This window comes from Macaca mulatta, chromosome 3 (genome assembly GCF_049350105.2).
Source record: "Macaca mulatta isolate MMU2019108-1 chromosome 3, T2T-MMU8v2.0, whole genome shotgun sequence".
Taxonomy (NCBI): Eukaryota; Metazoa; Chordata; class Mammalia; order Primates; family Cercopithecidae; genus Macaca; species Macaca mulatta.
In genome coordinates this window covers 114,332,836-114,357,297 of record NC_133408.1, presented here as the reverse complement: position 1 = coordinate 114,357,297, position 24,462 = coordinate 114,332,836, and the positions used below count along the sequence as shown (strand labels likewise).

Below are 24,462 nucleotides of genomic sequence, written 5' to 3'. Positions count from 1 at the left end.
TACAGGTACCCATAACTTACTTTACCATTCACCTAGTATATATTTTTAATATTTCGCTTTCTCTCTGTCTCTCTCAAACATTCACTATGCATCTTTCACTATTTCTTAGAATAAATTCCTGAGAGTGAAATTAGCCCCATCAAAACATGTGAACATTGTGTGCTGATATTTTCTAAAGTCAAAGTTTAGTTTCATGTGCCCACTACCCCTCTACAAACAATCTACTGTAAGATATCAACAAGTAAAATAAAATGAAACAAAAAAAGCAAAATATCAACCAACCAACTAACACATTCAGCTCTAATAAAATATATTGCTATAAACATCTGAAATATTTGACTCACTGGACATTATGAATTTGAAAAACCTCATATGTGGTCATGAAAATGAGAAAACAGTCTTGACTCTAAGAAAATAGGATACTTTGTACGGGAATCTCCATGAGGCCCTCCAGATGAAGCACTCAATGTGTATTTAATACTTCTTATGTGGGCATTTGGCCATAAAGCCATGGAAAAAAAAATGTTGGATTTAGAAAAAAAAACCAACCAACAACAACAACAAAAAATGTGTACTGCTTTATGCAGTACAATAGGCTGGAGAAGAGAAGGAAAGGGACAATAATAGATGGACTGGATTGGATCTTTTAGAACCTAGTATGGTACAATCATGATCATACTGTACTGGTTCATCAAATTGGCCCTAAATATCTATTTCTTGTTTCCTCACAGTCTTCTGATCAAAGTTTTTTCCTTTTCTCCTGAATAAAAAATCCTACTCTACTAACATAGTATTTTGCATTTTTTATCTTAAAGATTAGGCAGTTGAAATTGCATTCCTGTAATTATAATTATAACTAATAGACCTTCCATTTCCCATGTCATAATTAATGTCAGGCTTTATTAGAGCACAATCATGCTACCTTTTCCCTTATGAGGCTTCTTTTATTTTCACAACATTTATGGTGTATAGAATTAAGCAATAAAGAGTTCTAAAGGCCTTCCATAAGAATAGCCTTTGGATTGTAGATGCTGAGATCGTAATTGACTTAGAAAATGCTCTTTACGCAGTGGCTCATGCCTGTAATCCCTGCACTTTGGGAGGCTTAGGCTGGCAGATCACTTGAGGTCAGGCGTTTGAGACCAGCCTAGCCAACATGGTGAACCCCCGTCTCTAATTAAAAACATAGAAAAATCAGCTACACATGGTGACACATGCCTGTAGTCCCAGCTACTTGGGAGGCTGAGGCAGGAGAACTGCTTGAACCTGGCAGGCGGAGGTTGCAGTGAGCCGAAATCACACCACTGCACTTCAGCCTGGGTGACAGAATGAAACTCCGTCTCAAAATACAAATACAAATACAAAAGAAAATGCTTTCTACATTGTTTTTAAACCACATATAAATCTATGTGCTTCCTAATGTGCTATTTGCTCAACACCAATAAGTGAAAAAAGAAATCAGTGATTCAGTGATAAATACATTAGATTTCCTCAAAGGTTATTAAGTGTACTTTCAGCAGGGATGAAAAAACTAAAAACAAGCAAACAAAATATCTACAGATCATACTTCTTGATTGCAATGCATGACATATACAGATGTGTCAACTTAACTGCAGCAATTTCATGGCCAGCAAAATACATTTTGATACCCACAGATTAAGTTTTCATAAGCCCTGGTTATGGGGTTACTATATTTATTTTAAATCCTATCAGAAGGATATAATTTTACCATTTACCTATTCAAGCAAAACACAACTGTATCCTACTGGCAATATTGAAATTAGAACTCAAAGGTGGTATACAACTTTGGTAATTTTAAATATAGTTTAAAGGGGAGAATACAATATAAAATTAACAGCTTTTTAGGTAAGTATTTTATAAGTAATCTCCAAGACATGGCATACTTACAAAAGAGATGCCATACATACCTTCAAAAACCGATGCTGGACTATGTTTTGAAGATTATGTATGACTCAGTCTGTGCTTTTGAGGGTCAAAGAGTGACTGGCTCTGAAGTCCGTATTATGTACGAATGTAATTCTTACAGCACAAGATTCTATATTTCGCCCTTATTAGAATCGTAAAATCTCTTTTCCATTAGGTTCACATCTTCTTAAGAAAAGTTATACATTCTCAATACCACACTACATATAACTGTATATACAATATAAATATGAGGAGAAGATATACATGGAGCAACAGAATTAAGAAAAGAGTTTCAGGCCAGGTGAGGTGGCTCACACCTGTAATCCCAGCACTTTGGGAGGCCAAGGCGGGTGGATCACGAAGTCAAGAGATTGAGACCAGCCTGACCAACCTGCAGAAACCCCGTCTCTACTGAAAATACAAAATTAGCTGGGCATGGTGGAGCATGCCTGTAATCCCAGCTACTTCAGAGGCTGAGGCAGGAGAATCACTTGAACCAGGAGGCTGAGGTTGTGGTGAGCCAAGATCGCGCCACTGCACTCCAGCCTGGCAATAGAGCGAGACTCTGTCTCAAAAAAAAAAAAAAAAAAAAAGAGAAGAGTTTCAATGTTGCTCTTTTTGGTATCATACATATAAAAACATTTCTAGGCAGGGCATGGTGGCTCACACCAGTAACCCCAGCACTTTGTGAGGCCAAGGCGGCCGGATCACCTGAGGTCAGGAGTTCGAGACCAGCTCGGCCAACATGGTGAAATCCCGTCTCTACTAAAAATACAAAAATCAGAGGGTCGTGGTGGTGGGTGCCTGTAATCCCAGTTACTTGGAAGGCTGAGGCAGGACAATCGCTTGGATCCGGGAGACAGAGGTTGCAGTGAGCTGAGAATGAACCTCTCTGCACTCCAGTCTGGGTGACAGAGCGAGACTCCACCTCAAAAAAAAAAAAAATTTCTAGAGTACAAAAAGAAACATTTTAAGTGCTATGCTATACATGTTCTTTGGAATGATTATTTGAGATAATTTATATGATTTCCACATAAAGTTTCTTGAAATCATGATTAATTTTTAAAACTACAACAAATTAAAATGTGGTTTGGGGAATAAGGATAATATTAATTAACAGTATTTGAAATTTACAGAGAGAAATGTATACTATTTACAATAAAGCCCACTGTATTGCAGGGTTCTTCATTATAGACACCAATGGACAGATACAAAAGATTTTAAACTGAAACCACAAGGGGAATTTCAAGATACTCCCCAAATTACAGACCCTGGGGCAAAAATTCAAATGAAGACCCTTATATAATCTGCTAAAATTTCTTAAATTATAAATCAGTCAAGCAAAGTGATAAATAAGATGTCTCCTCATCTTTGCAACTATATACCATAACAACCTCGCAGCTATGTCAAATTTAGTAGTTGAGGAAATCTCTAAAATGATCCAGGAAGAGTATGGTATGAAGAGAGCCAGTACCCAGTCTTCAGATCCTGGCACACCCTAAATTTTGTGTCTCTTCCTATCCTTGAGCTCAATATTGGGCCACACTGTAAGAGTCTCACATATCAAGATTCATCCTCATGCCCTCACAAACAGCTGCCCTTCACCCTTGAATCTAGGGCTATATATAGGAGCAATGTGTTCTGCTTTTCAGAAAACAGGGCCTGGGATGAACTTACTCAGGCCCTGGAAGTAGACTTAAGGCCACTTGGGCAGAGAATTCATAGGTCTTGGGGAGCCCGCATGCTTTCTAGAAGTTGAGGCATGCCTCAAGAGGGCCAGTTCCCCTCGTCCTTTGATCTTATTGGCCAGTGTAGAAGGATGACTAGAAGCAGACTTCTAAGTCATAGGGTTCTCTGTTGAAGAGCCTTAAGGACAGTTCATTATCAAGTAGGTAATCTTATATGCAAACTGGTAACTCAAGACCTGGAGATAGTTTTCTTTACTCAGGTAGACTAATGATACAAAAATTGAGCAGAGGGGGCCGGGTGCAGTGGCTCACACTTGTAATCCCAGCACTTTGGGAGGCCGAAGTGGGCGGATCACGAGGTTAGGAGATGGAGACTATCTTGGCTAACGCGGTGAAACCCCGTCTCTACTAAAAATACAAAAAATTAGCCGGGCGCCTTGGCACGTGCCTGTAGTCCCAGCTATTCGGGAGGCTGAGGAAGGAGAATGGCGTGAACCCAGCAGGAGGAGCTGGCAGTGAGCCGAGATAGCACCACTGCACTCCAGCCTGGACAACAGAGCGAGACTCCGTCTCAAAAAAAAAAAAAAAAAAAAAAAGAAAGAAAAAGAAAAAGAAAAACTCAGCAGAGGAAGCAACAGTCGCTTCCTAAAGAATGCCCAAACTTTATATCCAGACAAAAGGAAATGATATGTCCACATCCACAACCATCTATTGACCACAGATACAATAATGTTAACAATATTTTACAGGTACATGGTAACCTTATAAACATTAGCTTGTATTTCATAGATTATTTTTCAAAATACCTGAGATGTGTTAAAAACAGATGTCCTGATTTGGCAGATTATAGAAGGAAAAACTCAGCAGAGTTAAGTAATTCTTCTAAAGTCTCAAGGTTCAAATATTGGTAAAGTTGGTGGTACTATTTTTTTTTTTTTTTTTTTTTTTTTTTTTGAGACGGAGTCTCGCTCTGTCGCCCAGGCTGGAGTGCAGTGGCGCGATCTCAGCTCACTGCAAGCTCCGCATCCTGGGTTCAAGCAACTCTCCTGCCTCAGCTTCCTGAGTAGCTGGGACTACAGGCGCCGGCCACCTCGCCCGGCTAATTTTTTTGTATTTTTAGTAGAGCCGGGGCTTCACCATGTTAGCAAGGAAGGTCTCAATCTCCTGACCTTGTGATCCGCCCACCTCGGCCTCCCAAAGTGCTGGAATTACAGGCATGAGCCACTGTGTACGGCTTGGAAAAGATTTTAAACCCTCCCTCCTTTCAGGAAACCCCTCTCCCCTACTTGACGTGCAGCTTTGTACTACTTTCTAGCTCACAGAGACAAAGCTAAGCTCTACGAATAATCTGTGTTATTCCCCTCTTAATATGTGAGAATTCTTACTTAAGAACACTTAGAATCTTTGCCACCAATAATTTTTTTTTTTTTTTTTTTTTGAGATAGAGTCTCAGTATGTCACCCAGTTTGGAGTGCGGTGGTGCAACCTTGGCTCCCTGCCACCTCCATCTCCCGGGTTCAAGCGATTCTCCTGCCTCAGCCTCCAGAGTAGCTGGGACTACAGGCACCTGCCACCACGCCTGGCTATTTTTTTGTATTTTTAGTAGAGACAGCGTTTCACTGTGTTAGCCAGGATGATCTCGATCTCCTGACCTCATGATCCGCCGGTCTCAGCCTCCCAAAGTGCTAGGATTACAGGCGTGACATGCCACACCAGGACCTCAGTAATTTTTTAAAAAATGTTATAAGCAATATGTGACCTAGTTCAGAAGAATATTACTTTCTGTAAACAATGTTATTAAGTAGCACTGTAGTAGCAAAATAAGAAGAAAAAAAGTGCAGAATTAAGAAAAAACATTGCAATGTCCCTCTCAAGCTGCGACTGTGCATGATTCTGTAAAGTGTATTTTTCTTTGAACTGGTTTTGTTTCCAGACATTTCAACATCACCTCATGTCAAAATGACTTGATAGTCTAAATCTTTACATGTAGATGAAGTTTCAATGAAGGGACAATATCTGAAAGATCTCATTAAAAAATGGTCTGGAGCTACCCAGTCTGATACCAACACTAACCAATGTGCCAGGGGAGGTGAAAAGGTGCCTTGAATGTAATTTGAGTAGAGCAGGGGCCTACCTGAGTCATATGCAAAATCTCTGGGTTCCTGTTTAATCATCAGAGGAGGGGGAAAGCTTTGGCTGGCCGCACTGCCAACCATGGTGTTGTGTTCATACACTGGGTCGTGGTACTCCTGCTTAAAGCCTTGTGGTGGGAAGGGGATGTTTGGCTCAGACATCTGGCGTTGGTACATAGGACGTCCTTCCCTTGGCATTGTCGGCAAAGGAGGAAAGGAGTTACAGGGTTCAGAAAGCTGGCGGCGAAATCTAGGGAATAAGAGAGTGTGTTTCAGATGAAATGGTAACATGGAATATTCTTTAAAATACTGATACAGTTTTTCATTTCTTAGTGAACGAACATGATACCAGCTGACCTGAAGTGTAAATCTTTAACAAGCATTACATTTTTCTTTCCTGGATTAGTAGCTCTATGTTTTTTAATCATATGACTTATATTCCCCTTCTAATCAGTCTCTTGCAGCACTGTTGCAGTATATGAATTAAAGATGTACTTTGAGTAAAGATTGGAGAGCAATGAACAACTTTGAGGATTTTACACACACACACACACACACACACCCATTAATGGCTAAAACGACCAGTTCTAAATCAATTGGATCACTGATAATTTCTACACAAAGGGGTCTGAAATGATTATATACAAGAAAAAAAAGGGGAGGGAGGAATAGGGTCTGATCTTTTAATTCTATTACCAAACTGATCAAGAAACAAAAAACCAAACAAACAAAAATCTACCTATTGGTTTTCCTTCCATTACTATCCATTGCTGAGGAAGCAAGAGAGGAATGACTCTTCTTAAATCAGCAGGAGTTTCAATTCCTCAACAATGTCCTAGTTAACATTGTCTTTTAGCAATAAACAAAACTGTTTATTATAAGGACTCAAACCCAAGCTGGTTTTAAAAAGACTACCTCTTTACTGTCAAACAGCAATGCAGACCATATTGGCTTCCAATAGATTCAAATACATTATCAGGGTGATAAAAATAAGCGTAAATACACAGCTGATCTCCAAAGGTGAAAATAACATATAGTGTTGTATAGATTTGGGGCAAGTCCCGCTGTTAGGATATGAGGAAGTTCTGAGACCTCGGCAGAAGGCTAGAAATGAGTCCTATGCCTCTTTGTTCTTGGTTATACTTTATAACGATTGGCTAATCACCTAATCGTACTGTTCTGTGTTTCTCATCCATAATATCATTGACCCACCACAAAGATGTGGATTAATTAAAGATTTAAAAGTGCTCTAAAAATGCCCCAGGAGTGCTTAAAAATAACCTATAAAACATTTCTATGAGCAAATATAAGCCTATTAACCCCCCTACTAAAAGTATTCCTGAGACTTTAATTTGGAAAGTTAGCATTTAATTTCGGTAATGTTAAATGAAAATAAGGTAAAAGCTAAAGAATGGCAAAGCAATTGCTTTAGCATTTCTAAGAACACTTCATCCTGTGATTTAACTCTAGGCTCACTGGCGGTCATGGAAAGCACTGAAATTCCACCTACACCTGCAGAAAATAAACTTAGAAACTCGGATATTGCAGAGCAGTTAGGCTGACTGGCACTGCATTCATTTCCCTTCTCTTGCTTATTTCATTAGCCAAAAAAAGAAACAGAAATTATCATTAAGAACTGTCAAGGAGTGAATCAGAAAATTGTAACTTAAAGTTAAAATAAGAAACTGGCTTACTTGTGAAGCCTTAAAAGGAAGTTAATAATACTTGTAACTGAAAGCTTTGTAAGGAATCAAGCCATTTGTTTTTACGAGTCGACCTGATTCCAGTTGGAAGTTGCTGGGGAACATGTATATATCAAACTCGCATGCTTCCCAGAAGTTGCAAGGTTTCGGTGTAATTCTTAAGAGCCGCTGACCAATGGTAAAGAGAAAGTGATTCAAGAAGCTTCTGGAAAGGAGTTAACAGATACAGAGAACATGCTGATGAACTCCCGGATAAAGAAAAACAGGGTGTAAGTGGTGGAAACACTGAGAAAGAGAGACAGGGCTCCTGCACAGTGGGTTCAGGAAAAAGTGCCAAAGGGCTGGCCCGAGGAGCAGAGTGAGGCTGACGAAAGGAAGCAGGGTGCAGGCCAGTTGGCCGTAAAGCGTTCCCAGAGTGAAGTGGGGTGCCTGGCTGGAGGGGGTGTTCTGGGGAAAGGATCTGTTCCCAGAGCAAATTTGCCATTTATAACTGAGGGACTGTCATTTGTTGGCCAGAGCCCTCTAAGAAATCCTCCTCAGAAACATACGGCTTTAGAGATTTTCCTGGGACTGGCCAGCTGGTACTGTCCTCAAAACTCAGTCAGGGGTCAGTGGGAAAAGACCCTGAGCTTCCCTCTTGGAGTTCCGGGCCGGCTGTTCTCAGTCTCAAATATTTGACTTCAAGTAGAGAAACTAAAATGGATTTGGCTAAAGCATTTCAAGTTAGGTCACCTAAAACCAGGCACACTGCTTATTCAGCAGTCACCTTCCCTAAGAAATAACCAGTTTGCACAAAAAGTGAATTATACAATCTATAATTCTGGCACTGATCAGAAGAGTGAGATTCAGTTATCGAGAACTCCGAGAAGTCACCAGTAGTGGAGGAAATAAAACTTTGTTTGTTCATACTTTTGTTCCCTTTTAGCTGTGCACAATGTGCATCTGTTTAATGGCCCACCCTGCAATAAGAATTCTTTCATCTGTATTTACAAAACTGTTTACACAGATGGACATACCATTGCACTCTGACAAAGTCTCAAGGCTACGGGGTGAGAAGAAAAAGATAATAGGAAGCATTTAATAACTACCCCACAAGAGGACCTAGTGATGGATACAAGAGTGGAAAAGATAAGGCTTTGTATCACATTGTAAAGAATGCTTTCATCTTATGCCCTTTATAGCAAAATGAGTTTCTGAATTTGAGATTGAGTCCCATGAAAAAAACCTATAAAAAGCAGACTTGAGTGCTCCCTTATTTTCAGAAAGTTGCCAGTGGCATATCTTCTGCTTTCCTCTGATGATCTAGAAGATTCCTTTGGCTGAGTTATTTTTACAATGGTGTCTCAGAGCCAGTTTGCACTGACTTATTGTTAAATTTGCAGGCATTTTTTGAGCCAGTTCTTAAACACAGCCACTATTAGGAGTTAAATTATACAACTTCACAGTCAAAAAAATGTTAAAAACAAAAGATAAAAATGCAATACTCATCACTTTCTAATTATTTTACTACATTTCATTACCAGTTATACACCTGAGGTTACTTATGTCTCCCGTATCCGTATGCTAGAAATACTACATTATGCTGTGCTATTGCATCTTTGCAAGTCGGCATTCAGGGTTGTCACAGTGATGGCTCATCGTGGGCCATGAAAGCAATATGTACATCACAGACCCAGCAAAAGCTACTGATGAGGCCTTTTTGTTTTTCTCCCATGCAGGCTAAACATTTACCAGTAAATGGTAAATATTGCTAAACATTTACCAGCACACCACTGCATACAGCAGCACAAGGCAGAAGTGATAAAGAAGGAGAGCTGCTGTATATGAGCAACCTGGATTTTAAGCTGTATATTAAGGTAGTACATCTCAGAACCTCTACAGGTTTTATTTCATATTTTATTTAAATATGAATTTCTTAATCTCAAGGAGTCACGAATTACCTAACACAGTATTCTCCTTAGATCTATGCTATGTTTCCTGTCTTGCTCCTTTCTAAGTAATACTAATTGAGTCTCTATCTCTTTAATTGTATATTCTCAGTGTCCAGAGTCATGTGTCTACTGATATTAAATATTCATCACTTGGAAAGGATGGTAAACAGTTTTAATCAAATAAGTTCTATTCTGCAAAACTATGTACAGCTGAACCATTCAATATAAGGTAAAAAACCTAATTCCATAAGCTACCTACTAAAATTAGTCTCCTAACTTTACAGAAGAAGTACACACATATGCTCATAAAAGTGGGATGATCTGATTTAAAGTTTAAGTGAAGCAATTTAATTCAAGCAAAGCGAAAGGGAAATGCTCAAATGTCAGTAGATAGATTAATTTTCCATTTTAGCAACCAATTTAAATGTTTATAAAAGGAATGTTTATAAATGACTTTCTCCACAAATTATAAGTATAGATAGAGTGAGCTCTTTCTAAAAATATTTTGCACAGATGTGCAAAATTAATAGGCTCACCTTAAATCTACTCTAGGTCTTCAGAACTGTTAATAGAAATTTTTTCCAAGAATGCAAAAAACAGTTTCTAGAAAAGTGGTATCTGCAGGTTACCTGTGGTCCATGGGGTAGCTGCTATCTGGTATGGACTGCGATGGAGGGAGGTGAGCTGGGAAGGCCCGGTCAGGTTTCGGTGTATGAGTTGAGTTTGGAGATGCATGATGCAGTGGGGACACTGGCGTGCTGGATGGTGTGGGGGGATTGGAGGGCCTCATTCCCACTTGTGGCTTCTGATCATAGGCACTACCCAGGGGACAAAAGAAAAGAGAACATTTCTTTCTTTGGAGCTATTTTTTAAAAAAGTTTCTAATCCAAAGGAAGAAAAGATATTTTAGACTTAAGTCAAATGGAAATGAAAACTTTGTTGTTGCTGTTGTTTTTTAAATCCAGAACAGATACACTTCAAAAATCACAACACCCTTAAACAGAAAATAGGATAATTAATGCAAAACCTTGTAACAGCACAAATATTAAATGTGTATTTTTAATGCATATACAAACAACTTAGTATAAGGAAAATTACTGTCCAGAAAAGTAGTGGTATTTTTTCCATTTACTCTTGATATACCTATTTAAGAAAGTTTGATAGATCTTTCCTGAATCATTAAATAGTTCTAAGACTATATTTTTCTTTTATATTATATAAGATTTTAAAACAATAACTAACATCAGCTTAATAAGGTAGAGACTATACCTGGCTTGCTTTTATTTCTGGTGGGATTTTAAGAAGGCAATGCTTTTACTTTATTTTCATTTTATTATATTAAATAAATGATGCTTGGCCTTAACTTCCTCACATGGAATAATGAAGATTAATGAGGTAAATTAAAATGTCTGATATATTTAAACTTTCTTGGAGAATAAGTACAAAATAATGTTATTAGGAATAAAATCCTATTACAGTCTAACTCCTAAACACTCACAATTACAAAATAATAAAATGAGTAAGCTAGATTTTATATTACGATTTTAAACTGCTTTCCTATGCGTAAATTTCAGGAATGTGATTTAACTAATGTCATCTATAAAATATTTTACTAAAACTAAATTTCCTTAAATTTTTTTTAAAACCGGACATTTCTAAGTTAGAATGATGTATTTCATTTTGCTGGGATCCCGTGATCCCAGCACTTTGGGAGGCTGAGGTGGGAGGATCGCTTAAGCACAGGAGTTTAAGACCAGCTTGAGCAACTTGGTGAAACCCCGTCTCTACTAAAAATACAAAAAATTAGCTGGGCGTGGTGACACATGGCTGTAGGCTCAGATATTCACAAGACTGAGGTGAGAGGATCACTTGAACCCGGGAGGCAGAGGTTGCAGTGAGCCCAGGTCGCACCACTGCACTCCAGCCTGGCTGACCAAGTGAGACCCTGTCTCAAAAAAAAAAATAAGTAAAATAAAATAAAAAGCAATCATCAGTACACTAGAAAGAAATATTTCTTTTTGAATTAAATTATGTAATAATTTATTCTATTGCTCCATCAATGCAACGGAATTATATCCATCTGCAAAAATCTTTTACAAGGAGTAAAAGAATACATGTTGCACAAGCCCGCTCTTGCTTTAAAGCAAAGTCAACAATGTTCATATAATGAAGTGCATGTTTGGTTACACGTATGTTCTTTACCAGTATTTCTGAAGAAAAACCCACTTCTTTTGTGAAATGGTTAACCTAACTCATTCTCATGAATGAAGAAAAAAAAGAAACTATTCCCCCATGAAATGCTGTACTCAATAATATTTTCTGTATAGAGATGGAAGTACCAGAATTTATTGCATATACCATATATCACTGTGGAGATTATTCATCCCCCAAAAGAAACTCAAAATATTCAGGCAATTCCTTTATTATTGATTTATGGATGTCAGATATGGCATATAAAACAGTGATGATTTCACAATCACAATTCTGATTAATGCTGAAAGGCAATGACAATTCTATATCTAACTGGCATTGACTAGAAATTCCTCAATATGTTAAATAATTACGTTGTGGATACACAGTACTTGTAAGAAAAAAATGCAAAAACAAAACTGAACTATAAAATAAAACTCAGATCGATCAATACTGTCTTATCTGAACTCAGTATGCTTTAATAGTTAGCTTCTACAAGAGACCTTTTTTATTAAACTTTGCAGTTTCAATTGAGCCTGCTCATCATTTCGGGCTCTGGTGAACCTCTTAGAAAAGCAAACATAAAAGACAAGTTTGCAAGAACAAATGGTAAAAATATCTGAGCATTGGTCAGCTGCCATAATGGCACAAGTCTATGTTTCTTTTTTATTTTTGAGATGGATTATCTCTCTTGTTGCCCAGGCTAGAGTGCAATGGCACGATCTTTGCTCACCACAACCTCCACCTCCCGGGTTCAAGCGGTTCTCCTGCCTTAGCCTCTGGAGTAGCTGAGATTACAGCATGCGCCACCATGCCCGGCTAATTTTGTATTTTTAGTAGAGACGGGGCTTTTCCAGGTTGGTCAGGTTGGTCTCGAACTCCCGACCTCAGGTCATCTGCCCAGCTCTGCCTCCCAAAGTGCTGAGATTACAGGCATGAGCCACCATATATGGCCTATGTTTCTAGACTCTTACATATCTTGGACATAAACAGTGTATGCAATAAATATCTGAGGAAATATTTAATAGAAGACTCCTTTGAGTCATAATGTATGATGAATCTGAATTGACATAACTTACAAAACAGTACGAATATCTGGAATCATTTGTGTAAGTTTCCAAACTCCTTGTAAGAACTAAGTTTCTACTGTAATTGAGAGTGATAATACTCAGTAGAGACAGCCAACTTTTTCTTTATACAATTACAGGCCAATATGAAAAGTAGCATCATGCAATTTACTTTGAAGGGTTTTTAATGAACATATATGTGATAAAATTTTCTAACAAATGAACAATGTACTTTTATTGCACCACCCTTTATTATCATCATCAGAACAACCAGCTTTTGAATAGATAATAGCCTCTGCTAAGTCTTATGAAATTCCAGTTTTATTGCAAATTGTCCATGAACTCATCTTATAGATCATCTGCAAAACCTGACAGATAACTAATGTACTGCTTAGACCTGCCAAATGTTTCATCTTTTTTTTTTCTACAAACTCTATCTAAAGTGTATAATGCATTCATTCTAATGGGAACTTTCAAAAGTTGCTTGTGCCAAGTAAAACTCCTTTTTCAAACCCAAGATGCATCCCTACAGTAGAAAAGCAACTAATGATCTGGATAAAAATTATTGCTTTAAAATGAATCCAAAGTGTGTGTTTGGATGGTAAATGGTTCTTTAGAATTCTGCTAAATGCATTACCTAATTAGCTTGTTATATATTAAAGATGTAACTCATAAAATATGACTTGAGATTTCATATTATTCTGGACTTTTTGATTCAATAAGAACCACTATCTTATATACAAACACCTGGTGGCTTTACCTGACATTGTACAGGCACTTTTCTCCATAGCTGAATTTAAAGGGCTGTTCTTGACTGCAGGCAGAGCCGATTTCTGAACACGGACTGTGGGGTTCTTTCTTGATTTTCAGGGGTAGGCCATGAAAAGCCACTAGAAAAAAAGAACAAAATACCCACAAAAATTAAATGCTGTTAGGAATTATGGAGATTAATGTGTTCTACTTCTCTTGTTGAAAATCATTCACATCTCATATTATATATGTAAGAAAAATCACATTTGATGAATTTCAGTAGCAGAAGATTTCAGAAAATCTTCGTATACTCCTTTTCTGCCTTTATTGTGTAACAAAATGCATGCTTGAATTTTCTCTCATTACTTGAGTCACTTGTAGTTTTCTTAACTGATATTAACAATGCTAGAAGCTCAGTTTCAAGAAAGTACATTTTGAAAACATATCAGAAAGGTTTACAATGACTAAAGCAGAAAAATTACAACTGATTAGCCAAGAATCAACTAAAGACCAAAATACAATTTTAAGCATTATTGAAAGTAAAATATATCAACTGCATCAATAATAATAGTTTAATGAAATGACAACTAGACTAGGACAAAGAAAATCCAGGCGCAGGTCCAGAAGTGACTGATATTACTTTGGGCAAAAAGTCAACATCTTTGAGGCCAGTTCTCATCTATAAAATAGAGATTAAGTATCTGCCTATCTAATTAACAGAACTGTGAAGATGAAATCTGAGAAATATGTAAATGTTGTTTGTCACATGTAATCTACCATGAAACAATTATTCTATATGAAATGATGTTTTCACCTTTTTACTGTGACTTAAAGCATATAAATGCTTATATGCATTTATGTTTAATAACATACAAAGCTACATCACAAAATATGAAAACTTAAAAAATATGTATATGGGGAGGGAATCACAGTTTTAAATCCAATAATTAAAAAACATGCTATAGGCTGGGCGCTGTGGCTCACATAGGTAATCCCAACACTTTGGGAGGCTAAGGCAAGTGGATCACCTGAGGTCAGGAGTTCAAGACCAACCTGAGCAACATGGTGAAACCCTGTCTGTACAAAAATACAAAAATTAGCCGGGTATGATGGCAGGTGCTTGTAATCCCAGCTACTTGGGAGGCTGAGACAGGAGAATTGCTTGAACCCAGAAGGGGAGGTTGCAGTGAGCCGAGGTCATACCATTGCATTCCAGCCTGGGCAACAGAGTGAGACTCCATCTCAAAAAAAAAAAAAAAAAAGCTATATATTTTTTATTCTTCAATATGAAACTGAAGAAATGCCTATTAGAAATCTTATCAGAGTAATTAAATTTTTGGTATAAATGGGAAATTGGTTTAAAAAAGGAAAAAATAGTCGTAAGAATAGATTTTGTAATTTACGTATAATATCCACAGGTATGAATAGTCAAGGGATAAATGTAACAGAGACACATGCTGTGGAGATTTATTCTAACTCTTATACAAACTGAAATTAAAACACCGTATGTTAAGTCCGCATTCCAAAAAGAAAGATATGACAAGAGGAATTTTGTGGTTTATGATGTCATTTGTCATTCAATCTAATTATACCATTACAGAATTACAAACTTGCATTAGCTTGAATGGTATATATAATTTTTAATATAAAAATTTGATATCACAAACTACCAAGCTTCAGGAAAACAAATACTATTTGTTTTATATGCATATAATTTTGATACAACTGTTCAATGGCAATTAAGAGTCATCTGAAATATTCTAGAAAATAAATTTGCCAAATAGGTAAACTTTACTTAAGTGATCTAAGAGAAACTTAACACATAATAATAAAATAATTACCCTAGGTATACAATTTCAAAGCATTTTTTAATGTTGTTTGTGTGTGTGTGCATACATGTTTAGTATGCCTATTCAAAGTAAAAAGAAAAACAAAAGAGAAATTTTGTATATCTCCGTATGTCAAGAATACTCATGTGCATTAACTTTACCAAGTCAGAAAGCTCTAATTCTTCTGACAGAAGAGGCTTAAGGACCTCAAGAATCAATTATGAGGACTTGTTCGAATTCTGATTTGAACAAGCCAACTATAAAAAGACAACTCTACAATAAATAAGACATTTTAGTATAGACTAGTTATTAGAGAATTTAATAAATCATTGTTAATTTTGTTGAATGTGATAATGGCACAGTAGCTATATTTTAAAAGTTTTAATTTTAGAGGTTCATAAAATATTTACAGATAAAATATCCAGAATTTTCTTTAAAATACTCTAGAAAAAATAATTATTTATGAGGAAAGTGATGAATAAGATTAGAAAAATGTGGATAAATGGTAAAAGCCAATTGAAGGGCAGGAGGGAATTAACATTATTCTCTTCACATTTGTCTATGTGTCCTCAATTTCCTGGGTAAACATTTTTTAAATGTGAAAAGAAAACCCACGAAGAATTTAAAGTAGTGTTCTAGGCCCAGTACGGTGGGTCACACCTGTAATCCCAGCTCTTTGGGAGGTCAATGTGGGGAGATCACTTGAGTCCAAGAGTTTGAGACCAGCCTTGTCAACATGGTGAAACTCCATCTCCACTAAAAATACAAAAATTAGCCAGGCATGGTGGTGTACACCTATAATTACAGCTACTCAGGAGGCTGGGGCACGAGAATCACTTGAACCCATGAGGCAGAGGTTGCCAAGATCGTGCCACTGTACTCCAGCCTAGGTGACAGAGTGAGACTCTGTCTCAAATAAATAAATAAGCAAACAAACAAATAAAGTAGTACTCTATAAGAAAATTTTCTCCCAGTGTATATCTGCATGTTGTGTGTGTGTACATGACATCTTAGAATAACAAATACTAAATGACACACCTTTGTAATACATTAACCATGCATTTCTTTTTTTTTTAAACAAATGGTTTTCTATTATTTATTACATCTTTGAACATATTTAGCAAAACGTGTATTCCCAAGTTTTGTTTTGCTTTTTAACTTTAATTTTAGGTTCAGGGATACATGTGCAGGTTTATTATATAGGTAAGCTCGTGTCATGGGAGTTTGTTGTACAGATTATTTTATCACCCAGATACTAAGCCTAGGACCCAGTAGTTATTTTTTTCTGATCCTCTTCGTCTTCCCACCCTCCATCCTCAAGTAGCCCCCAGCGTCTGTTCTTCCCCTTTGTGTCCATGTGTTCTCATCATCCAGCTCCTACTTATAAGTGAGAACACGCATACATCCAAGTTTTAGCACTTCAGATTAAGTATTGGGTTTTACATTTTCATAAGAAAAAGCAGTAGCAACATACAAGGAATTCAAGTAACAAATCATATTGTACCTGAGAGATTAGATCAAATTTATATGACTAAAAATTGATGACCTCTATAGCTAATAAATATGCATGCAGTATGATGTAAAGTTTATCATATTTATCAAAATGTCAGCCATATTGGAGACTATAATGTTTAATATTACTATATTTTAAGTCTTGAGTACCATCAAGTAGGAAAATATTTATAAACAGGACACAAAAAGCACTAACCATAAAAGAAAAAATATCAGCAAATTAGGCTTCATTGAAATCAAAAACACTTTTCAAAAGACACTATTAAAAAAAAAAGGAAAGTAAGTCACAAGCTATAAGATGTTTTAAGTAGAAAGATCTGACAAAGAACTCATATTTAAGAAAATAAGAATTGCAACATATCAGTAAGATAAGACAAATTCCCCATTTAAAAAATTGGCAGAAAGTCTTGAAACAGGCAGGCAGTTCACAAAAGAGGATATCCAGACAGCAAAACAAATGGGAATAACAATAAAATATATGCAAAGGTATTTAAAATCTCTATTCTTCAGAAAACTGCAAAATAATTCACATGAGATTATCACTATATAATTGTATCAGATAGATATAGATATCACCAGAATGACTAACCTGCAAAAGATAGACATTACGAAGTTTTGGTGAAGAAGCAATGGGAACTTTTACACAAGCTGCTGAGAGTATGGATTAGTATAACAAGCACTTTGGAAAACTTTCTGGAAATATCTACTAGGTCAACAGAAATCTACTCTATGATCCAATAATACACCCTTAGGTATATATCCAAGAAAAAGGAGTGCATATGTTCACCAAAAGACATGTTTGAGAATGTTCAAAGAAGCTTTAATCATGACAGCAAAAACTGGAAAAACTCAAATATTCACCAATGGGCAAATGGATAAATAAATCATGGCATAAGCATACAGTGGAATGAATACTATACAGGAATAAAAAGGGACAAGTTACATGCAAAAACACAGATGATCTCACAGGTACGAAGTTATGGAAATACATCTTGCTAGAAACATTTTATATCTTGCTCTGGGTGGTGGTTATGTGGATATATACACATGTAAAATTCATCAAAATATACACTTCAGATTTTTGCATTATAATGAATGTATATCCATATAAAGTTTAAAAAACTCTGAGGGACATTAATCAAAGCTACACTAATTAAGTTATTTGAACATGTCTGACTTTTTGACGCAGCTGAGACATCTGAAAATGCGCTTCAACTTCACAGGAGAGATTATTCCAGATGGGTAGGGAATGGAGGGTGGGGAGGAATGGCATGTTTTCCGCACCATCATGAATGGCTGCTAGCATGACAACAGCCTTCTATCAAAATATCCCTTAGTACGGACCTAGAAGCAAAAGGCATGATCCATGCTAGTGGAAATGCTATTTGGTGCTCTACTACTTTCAGATTGGCCCAGTGAGTTTCCTGAAGTGACCTCAGAAGAAGGGGCGTGTCTTAATCTGTTTAGGCTGCTGTAACAAAAATACCATAGACTGTATGATTTATAAACAACAGGTATTTATTGCTGCCAGCTCTGGAAGCTGGGAAATCCAGCATCAAGTCACCAGCAGATTCAGCGTTTGGTGAAAGCTCACTTCCTGGTTCACAGATAGTCATCTTCTCGTTGCAACTTCACATAGCAGAAATCACAAGTGAGCTCCCTGGGATCTCTTTAGTAAGGGAATAGGGGCACTAATCCCATTGGCTCCATCTTCATGACCTAATCACTTCCTGAAGTCCTCACCTCCAAATACCATCACACTGGGGAGTCAGTTTCAATATCTGAATTTGCTGGGGCGGGGGCAGTGAGAGAGGGACACAAACATTCAGTCTACTACTGCAGGGCGTAAGGATTCTCAAAGGGTTATCAGAGGTGAGCTGCTCCCTGAACACAGGATCCCCAAATCTGGCACATCATCAAATTATCTAGGGAGCTGCTGGAGAAACACAGATTCTCAAACCCCATTGGTTATTGGTTGGATTGTGTCTCCTCAGAATTTACATGTTGAAATTTCAACACCAGAATCTCTTATTTGGAAGATTAAATTAACATAAGGTCATTAAGGTGAGCACTAATCCAATGTGACTAGTATCTTTATAAAAGGGAGAATCTGGTTAAAGAGACATGCACACAGGGAGACTGCTACATGAAAACGAGGGCACAGGTAAGAGTGAGGCCTCTACAAGCCAAGGAATGCCAGAGGTTCCCAGGAAACTACCAGAAGCTAGGAAGAGGCAGGGAATAGATTCTCTCTCACAGCCCTCCAAGTCCTGCTGACAGCCTTCATCTTGGATTCCCAGCCTCCAGAACTTTGAAACAACAAATTTCACAAAGCAACCCAGTTTGTGATACTTTGTTACAGCAGCCCGGGAAAACTAATACACCACTCCCAGAAATTCCATTCATTAGAACTGGGTTGTATCAGGATTCTGAATCTTATAAAACTTTCTAGGTGATTGCTCATAATTGGGCAAATTTGAATCCACTGTGTTCTGATGTATGCTGCATTCAAATAGGTCCAGTAGTTGAAAAGAGTTTTTTTTTTTTTTTTAAATCCGGTAACATCTTCCTTTTCCTTAGATGCCAACACTCAAGGATTCTTACAAGTTCTCCCACTCCAGCAGTTTTGGGATACCTAGCTCTCTCCATAACAGGTTCAACCTATGTGGGCCTCAGTCACTATGGGCCCTTGAAACTGATTTTTTTTTTTTTTCTAATCATAAGCCAAATAAGTAATCCAATGAATCTGAGTTGGCAAGAATTTTTTTTTTTTGAATTGCTGCATGTGAGGAAAAAAGAGAAAGCCAACCTAAAAATCTTCAACTTACAGCACAAAAGCCGTAGGCTACATTATTTTCCTCATTTTAACTTTCCTGCTTCCTGGATATTCTGTGTCACAAAAATGACTTCTCTTATTTATTCTTAAATAAGAGTAGTTTAGAGACTCCCATCAGAGAGGGCTGAGTTGAAAACGTGTTGGGTATTTCATCACAGGGCTGAGAATCTGAGTCTGCTAACAGGCGGTTTTCCAGTTCATTGGCACAGGCACAAGCAAAAGCAGCACATTCATTTTGTGCAATTTGCTTTACCTTCCCACATGGAGTTGGTGCATGTAAAAGGCTGTTAAGTACTAAATTATTCCTTATCAAATCACCATCATCTGGAGTCATGATCAACACTAATTAAATTACTTTCGTTGAACACGGCTCCAGCCTGCTGCTGAGGCTGCTAGGTACTTTTCATTTCTCTTGCAGTACCATCCTTGCTGGGTCTGGAACAGAGTTACAGGCATCTGCATTGTTTGTAGTTTTAATTAAAGTGAATCTTTCCTTCTTCAAGTGCACCAAATCAAGTGAGTTAACTCCTTCACTTCATTTGCAAAGTGGTGGTTCAAAATGATATTATAGTTTTTATCCCTGACTTCAGACAGGTCAGATAATTTATCTAGAAAATCTGCAGTCTTCCTCTGGCATTCTTCAAACACATTTTCCATGGAAACTTTTATGATCCACAACTCCTCCGGACAATCAAATTTTTGGGAGGAAAGGCAGAAAGAACGCTCAAGAGATGTGTCTTGCATTTTTTCTTTGATGGAAGCTTGACCTTTAAAACCACATCTTAAGGCTGACTAATGATCACTTGAGTTCTTCTAATGGTTAAATTTAAGAGCTCCAAAATACCAAGACTTTAAAAAATGCACTTCCAAAATAAACTTAACCACTTCTTAATTCGGAAGTTTACTTGGGGTTATGGGATTCCTCATGAAGTTTTTGCTTAATTAGTAACTGTTTTCATTTAGAACTATGAACTATGACACATCATTGCTTTCAATTTTTTCTACCTATATTTTAGAAAGAGGACACAATCTTGTCATTATTATTTTACCAGAGCATAGAAATGCCCTTAGCTTTCTAAGAGCAACAATGCTGGTATACAACTACATCTTTGGCTGAGGGTAGATACATAATGTAAAATCACATTTGAACACTTGAAATATAAGTGGAGAATATGTATTTATTTACTTATTTTATTCATTTATTCATTCATTTATTTATTTTGAGATGGAGTCTCGCTCTGTCTCCCAGGCTGGAGTGCAGTGGCACGATCTCAGCTCACTGCAACCTCCGACTCGAGGGTTCAAGTGATTCTCCTGCCTCAGCCTCCCAAGTAGCTGGGATTACAGGTGTGTGTCACCATGCTCAGCTAATTTTTTTGCATTTTTAATAGAGACGGGGTTTCACCATGTTGGCCAGGCTGGTCTCAAACTCCTGACCACTTCAGCCTCCCAAAGTGCTGGGATTATAGGCATGAGCCACTACACCTTGCTGAGAATATGAATTTAAAATTTGCTCATAGGAGAATAATTTCCCAAACAATCATAAGATTGGGGCATTATTTGTATCCTTACATTGAAAACAGATAATGTTTGTTACAACTGACTGGTTAATGTAAATCCAGAGAATGAACAATGAAATCTATGATTCATGTACGTTTTTGTTTATATTTTTACAGTAAAGACGATGTCTTGTAAATTTAACAAAGATAATATATTTAACTTAAGTGTTAACAAACTCTGATTGAGTTTGGAATCCTAATAGAAAACACTAATTGTAATCCTAATAGAAAACATTAGCTATACAGAAAAAAAAAAAAAAAAAAAAACCACTCAAACACACATAACATTTAACCACTTTCAAAGAATTGTCCCATACTCTATTTGATTCTCATCATTTAAGACAAGAACATATATAATCATTCCCATTTAACAGATCTTTTTAAAAGGCACAAAGAAGCTAAGACCATGTCTGACTAAAGATCTAACACTAAATCATAGCACATTAAGAATTAGAGCCCTGGTTGGGCACGGTGGCTCACACCTGTAATCCCAGCACTTTGGGAAGCCGAGAAGGGCAGATCACGAGGTCAGGAAATCGAGACCATCCTGGCTAACACAGTGAAACCCCATCTCTACTAAAGACACAAAAAATTAGCTGGGTGCGATGGCGGGCACCTGTAGTCCCAGCTACTCGGGAGGCTGAGGCAGGAGAATGGCATGAACCCAGGAGGCGGAGCTTGCAGTGAGCTGTGCCACTGCACTCCAGGCTGAGTGACAGAGGAGACTCCGACTCAAAATAAGTAAATAAATAAATAAATTAGAGTCCTGGGCTCAATCTTAAGATTGTAACTGTTGAACTCTTGAGTATATAATTCAAATTTATTTATACACACACACTCATTATTTCCTTCATGCATGAGCACTACTATCACATTATACGAGATTTTTATTCATTCATTTCTTCAGCAACTAATTCATTAATTCATTCGTTAATTCATCTACCATGCCCCAGACACTATGGCAGGTCCTGAGAGGGTGAAGGAATGCGGAGCTATGGAATGAAGATAAATAGTGAGACATAGTCCTTATTATCAAGAGCTCATAGAAGTCCAATTAGAGCTTTATTTGGTGTTTTAAATATTCCCTAATAAAAATATTAGGCAGTATTCTTTAAGTATGACTAATTCATGTGTGTCTGATACATGTATCTGTATGTATGACCTTAGTACTATATTCTTGGCATTTGTATCCAAATAAAAACGCTTCTCAGAGTATTCATGTTTGCTTTCAGGCAATCTGCCTTCTTTCAATTTATTACTGTGACCAAAGGCATTTAAAAATTCACACCACTCGTATTCCACTGAAGGAAGAATGTTGCTATTCAACATTTGAAGCTTCCCCTATACTCTGATAGCCAAAATGTCACAATGATGGAAAGGTCTCCTTCTATATGTGGACAGCGAAAGTAAATACAGTGATAAGTTGTCTTGGCTGTGACCTTTCACTCTGCTTTCCTCCCAACTCTTGTCATAAGAGTGAAATAGGGTAGCAGTTTCTGTGAGTAGCAAACAATTACCCTGGGAAGAAAAACACATCACATTTTTAATTCTTCTCTAAACAGAAATAAAATCTATAGTTTTGGAGGAAGAGCCTTGAAGACAGTCTCTTTATTTTGAGGTTGCGATTTCTGGTCTGTTCAAAAATTATGTTTTAGAATAGTCTTCTGTATGCTGTTCTAGAACAGAGGTTGGCAAATTACAGCCCATGGGCCAAATCCGGCCTTCCACCTGTTTTTGTAAATGAAGCGTTAGTAGAACACTCTCCCACCCATTCATTTTGGTCTAGTCTAGGGCTACTTTGAGCTACAATGGCCAAATGGAGTAGTTGTAACAGAAACCATATGACCCACAAAGCCCGAAATATTTACCATCTGACTCTTTACAGAGAAAAGTTTGCTGATTCCTGTTCCAGAATATAGTCTACAATGAAAAAGGAGAAGGAAAACACTAAAGTGGCTGGATGGAAAGTGACACCTGCTAGTGACAGAGACAGCTCAACTAGTCAACAAAGGACACTTAATTTTAATCTCTTAACTCTTGGTTTACTCTGACTCTCAAAACCAAAAATGTGGAGCCTTGTGTAGCCAATTTTACAGCAATATACACAAATAGCTGATTTAAAAAATGACACAAAATTGAGACTAAAAATCTACAAATTTATGTGCTTTGAGAAATTTCAAGGCATTTACTTAGATCAGGGTGATGATGTATAACATGGAGAATTTTTTGCACCTGTCTAAAAAATGTAACTGAAAAAGTCAAAACAAATCATAGTGTGGATACTAAAGTGCTTGTAAAAAAAATTTTCACTTGGCTATAGCAGTGATCTAAAAAAAAAAAAATCTCTGTAAAAGGGAGGGGGGAAGTAAATGGTATATATAAATTAGATTATTTAAGACCAGATACAAGCATGGCATGAAAAATGCACACAGCCTTTTATACAAATATATGTAGTTAGGAATACACTCAGTAGATGAAAAGCATTCACTTTAAGTTAATATGACTTCAATTTCAGGTAATAAATGGATCGCAATGACCTCAATTAGTGCTCAGTTAAATTCCAGAAGCAAAGGGGAAGGCTTGAGTATAAATAAAGACAATGGTGTCACATGCTTTGTGAATCCATCTTCCAAGACACACAGAAGCAGAAGGCACTTTCAGCTGCATCTGAGGCTCTCAAAGATTCTTTCTAGTACATTTACCTCTTCCAAGTCCTCCCCACCCCCACCGTGTACATATACCACTCACACATACACACACCAATATCCATTACTAAAGGGCCTAATCTCAGCCATCAGCAGAGTGCCTTTATGGGGCCATTAAACCATTTCTCTTGTTTACAGTGCCTGAAGAAAGATGTGAATTATGTCTGTGACAAAACAAGCGATAACATTTCTAAACTGCTATCAAAATGCAAACTGAAACACATTTAAGGACAGGGACCCTGATTCGAGTTTTCATGATTTTCCATTATTTGCAGCATCTGGAAATACATTCACCTATAATATTTCCGAGACAGGAATTTAGACCATAGCACAGCCAGTTGATATGAGTTTTTTTCTTAAATAATATTCTTTAAGGAGAGCAACCATTAAAAAACAATGCCACCAAGTTTTAAAGGAGTACCGTCAGTCTGCAGAGATCAGATACCCAGTTTGCTCCCAGAAGTTACTTTGGCAACACAGGGGAAAAGTAATGTGAACTCTCCTCCCTTTTTAGGAACATCAGGGTTTTTAAATTGAAGCAGACATTAGATATGATTAAGTTTTCAGGATTGAGTCAATGTTTGTTTTAGCTTCGGAGACCTTTGTACTAAGGGAATCATAAGTGGAAGCCCAA

General features: G+C 37.2%; 1 protein-coding gene across 6 annotated transcripts in view; it reads right to left on the bottom strand.

Annotated features, from left to right (window-relative positions):
- ETV1 (ETS variant transcription factor 1) overlaps positions 1–24,462 on the bottom strand; it is a 102,778-nt gene that overhangs the window by 38,434 nt on the left and 39,882 nt on the right. For all 6 annotated transcript variants that reach the window (XM_077997006.1, XM_077997004.1, XM_077997007.1 and 3 more), the window contains 3 exons: positions 13,398–13,527; positions 10,010–10,198; positions 5,749–5,996 (listed from right to left, as the gene is read on the bottom strand). In XM_077997006.1, the coding sequence (XP_077853132.1) occupies positions 5,749–5,996; positions 10,010–10,198; positions 13,398–13,527 (567 nt within the window). The remainder of the gene's footprint in view (positions 1–5,748; positions 5,997–10,009; positions 10,199–13,397; positions 13,528–24,462) is intronic.